The 2,492-nt window shown below is 57.9% G+C and overlaps 1 protein-coding gene across 1 annotated transcript; it reads right to left on the bottom strand.

Annotated features, from left to right (window-relative positions):
- Window positions 1-33: 33 nt before the first annotated feature.
- On the bottom strand, window positions 34-2,313 carry BDV14DRAFT_206514 (uncharacterized protein; the record flags this gene model as incomplete). Its single annotated transcript, XM_073774922.1, has 2 exons — window positions 34-365; window positions 496-2,313. Coding segments are annotated over 2 exons (2,150 nt in total), but the record flags the coding sequence as incomplete, so codon positions are not given.
- Window positions 2,314-2,492: the final 179 nt, after the last annotated feature.

Here is a 2,492-nt window from a genome sequence, read left to right on the forward strand (position 1 = left end):
ATGGCAGGGTCCTCTTCCCATTCCCGTTGGTACAGCAACGTCAGATAGCCCAGCATGTCGGTCGGCTTGTTCGACATGGGCGTTGCACTGAGAAACCAGAGATGGCGGGCCTGAAGCAAAGCCACGGATTGGTGCTGGCGGGACCTGATCGTCTTCACGGCGTGGCCCTCGTCGCAGACGACCCGGATGAAACGGCCCCCCATGGATGAATTGTATCGGATTCGGCGCGCCTTTGCCTTGGGTTCCTCCTCCTCATCGTCCGCGACTTCCTGCAACTTCGCCAGAGCCTCCACGGCCGCCTGCAATTCTTCCTGTGAGTCACGGGTTGGCAGAGATTCATCCGCGTCGTTGAACCAAGGTTTCTCCTGCGCTTAGGGTTAGCGGTGGCCAGATCCAGGTGGAGGGAGGCGATCGGGTTGGAGTTTTTCACCCTCGGGCAAGGTCCGGCTTAGGGCTACCCGGGGGTGAAAAACCCAAGGCAGTGGGAATGCTCACCTGATCACGCTTTGGTCGTCGTGATATCGTAGCCGTGGTTTTCTCTCCGTCATCCTCTCCTTCGGACGTTGTTCTCTTGCTCCAGGTTTGGTAACTGCTCAAGACAATCGTGCGCGCGGTCCTCGGATCTGTCGCGTCCAATGCTCCCATCCACTGCTGGAGTTCCGTCACCTCATCAATGATCAGTTCTTGCCGCCGGACGTTGCTCGTGTGCTTCCGCGACCCGTGGAAGAGCCGCAGCGTGAAGATCTCCTTGAATCGTTTCGCCCACTCGTCGTACCACGTATCGATCACCGCCGGCGGACATAGCACCAGTGTCGGTTGGAAGGGTGCCGCGTCCTTGGTCAAGTCTCTGGTCACCATCGCGAGGTACGCCAGCATTTGCGTGGTCTTTCCCAACCCGCATGCGTCCGCGATCATCCCTCCCCGCACCGGCCCGTTCTCTTGGTCAGACGTAAACTTCACCCCAGTCACCTGGTGTCTCTTCAGCACCAAGGTTGTCTTCCCCGCCTTGTCCAGGGTGGCCACTTGGGTGGTCGGGTTGATGTTGAATTGCCCGCAGGCGTCCTCATACGACAGATCCTGGTGTCCATGCTTGCAAATCAGCTCTCGAGCTTTCTGCAATTGCTGCACCCCTTCGTCATCCAGCTCCGGGGCATTGTCGAGATTCTCCATGGGTTCGACTGGGTGGGAGTCGACTTCCTCATCGGACACCATGGTATCCAGCGGTTCCCACTTCACACAGCTGGTGACAAACCTGTCGCTGCTGTGTACCAGGAGTCGGATCAGACTCGCCCGTTGTGCATCACTCATCGGGGCACGGACGATCTCGCGCTGTTGCTTGGGATCCATCGACATTTCCACGGTTTTCGCCAGCTCTCTCACCAAGTCCGCGGCAAAATCCAGGCCCTCGTTACTGATGGCCGACTTCTCGTCCCTGCGGTTGTCTTCGTCCTCTTCAAAGGATTCCGTGAAGCTCGCAAACTCATTCTCGGTGAGCCCGATGATCTGTTCCATTGTCGATGCCGCGGACTGCCGAGTGGCGCTCTCCCCCTCCGTCGAACTCAGGGCGGGATCAACGTATATTTCCGGAACTGAAGGATCACCCTGTTGGCCGGTGGCTGGCACCAAACCCTTGTTGACCTGGCCCCGAATGAACGACATCAGCTTCCATCCGTGAAGCCAGTCATGGGGCTCCACCGTGACCTGGTTTCCCTCCACCTTCGACTTGGGGAAGAGATCCGGTCGCGCCCTCATCAGTTGGAAGGTATACCATGCCGTGCCCCACGTCGTCATGGTCTTCTCCGTGACCTCGGCATCCCCCTGCGCGGGACACTGCGGGTTGACCAACATCGCCCGATATCTTTCGTCGGTCCAGATCGTCCCCAGGAACTTCGGGTTGATGGTGTCGTATTTCTTGACGGCTTGCTTCGGCTGCCAGCCAAAGGCATTGCTTCTCGCGGCGATGTACCCGTCCAGCCAGGGCTTGGTGGATTTATCGGCCTTGTACAGGGTCCATACCTCGGAACTATCTTCAAAATGGAATGCACCCGCAAGGTGGGAGGTCGCGCTGTCGAGTTTCTTCACGTAGTCCAAGGTGTAAGTGACCCCAGGAATCCCACACGGTTGAGGAACTGGTTTAATCTTCTGGGCAGGCTTGCCGGAAGACTTCTTGGGTTTCTTGCCTTTGACAGCAGTCGGCTTGGGCTGGGGTCTTTCCTTGTCTTGGCCGGCATTGGTGTCTGCGTTGTCCTGGTGGTGGTGGGGTTTCTCGTTGTTGGCAAGACCTACGGCCTCGTCCGTCGGTTTGTCGTCCATTGCTATTAACCCATATTAGTGCATGTGTCCAGTCCTTATCCTTGTCCAGAATGCCAGTTGGATCCAGAGCAGAGAATTTCACCCGGGGGCAAGGCCAGGTCACCCCGCCCGAGGGTGAAATACCCTGCCTGGGAAGGGTAAGTGACATGTTGCTCAACATCGCGGTTTTGGGACACCCC

The sequence above is a fragment of the Aspergillus stella-maris genome (assembly GCF_047715825.1).
Source record: "Aspergillus stella-maris strain CBS 113639 unplaced genomic scaffold BDV14scaffold_213, whole genome shotgun sequence".
NCBI lineage: Eukaryota > Fungi > Ascomycota > Eurotiomycetes > Eurotiales > Aspergillaceae > Aspergillus > Aspergillus stella-maris.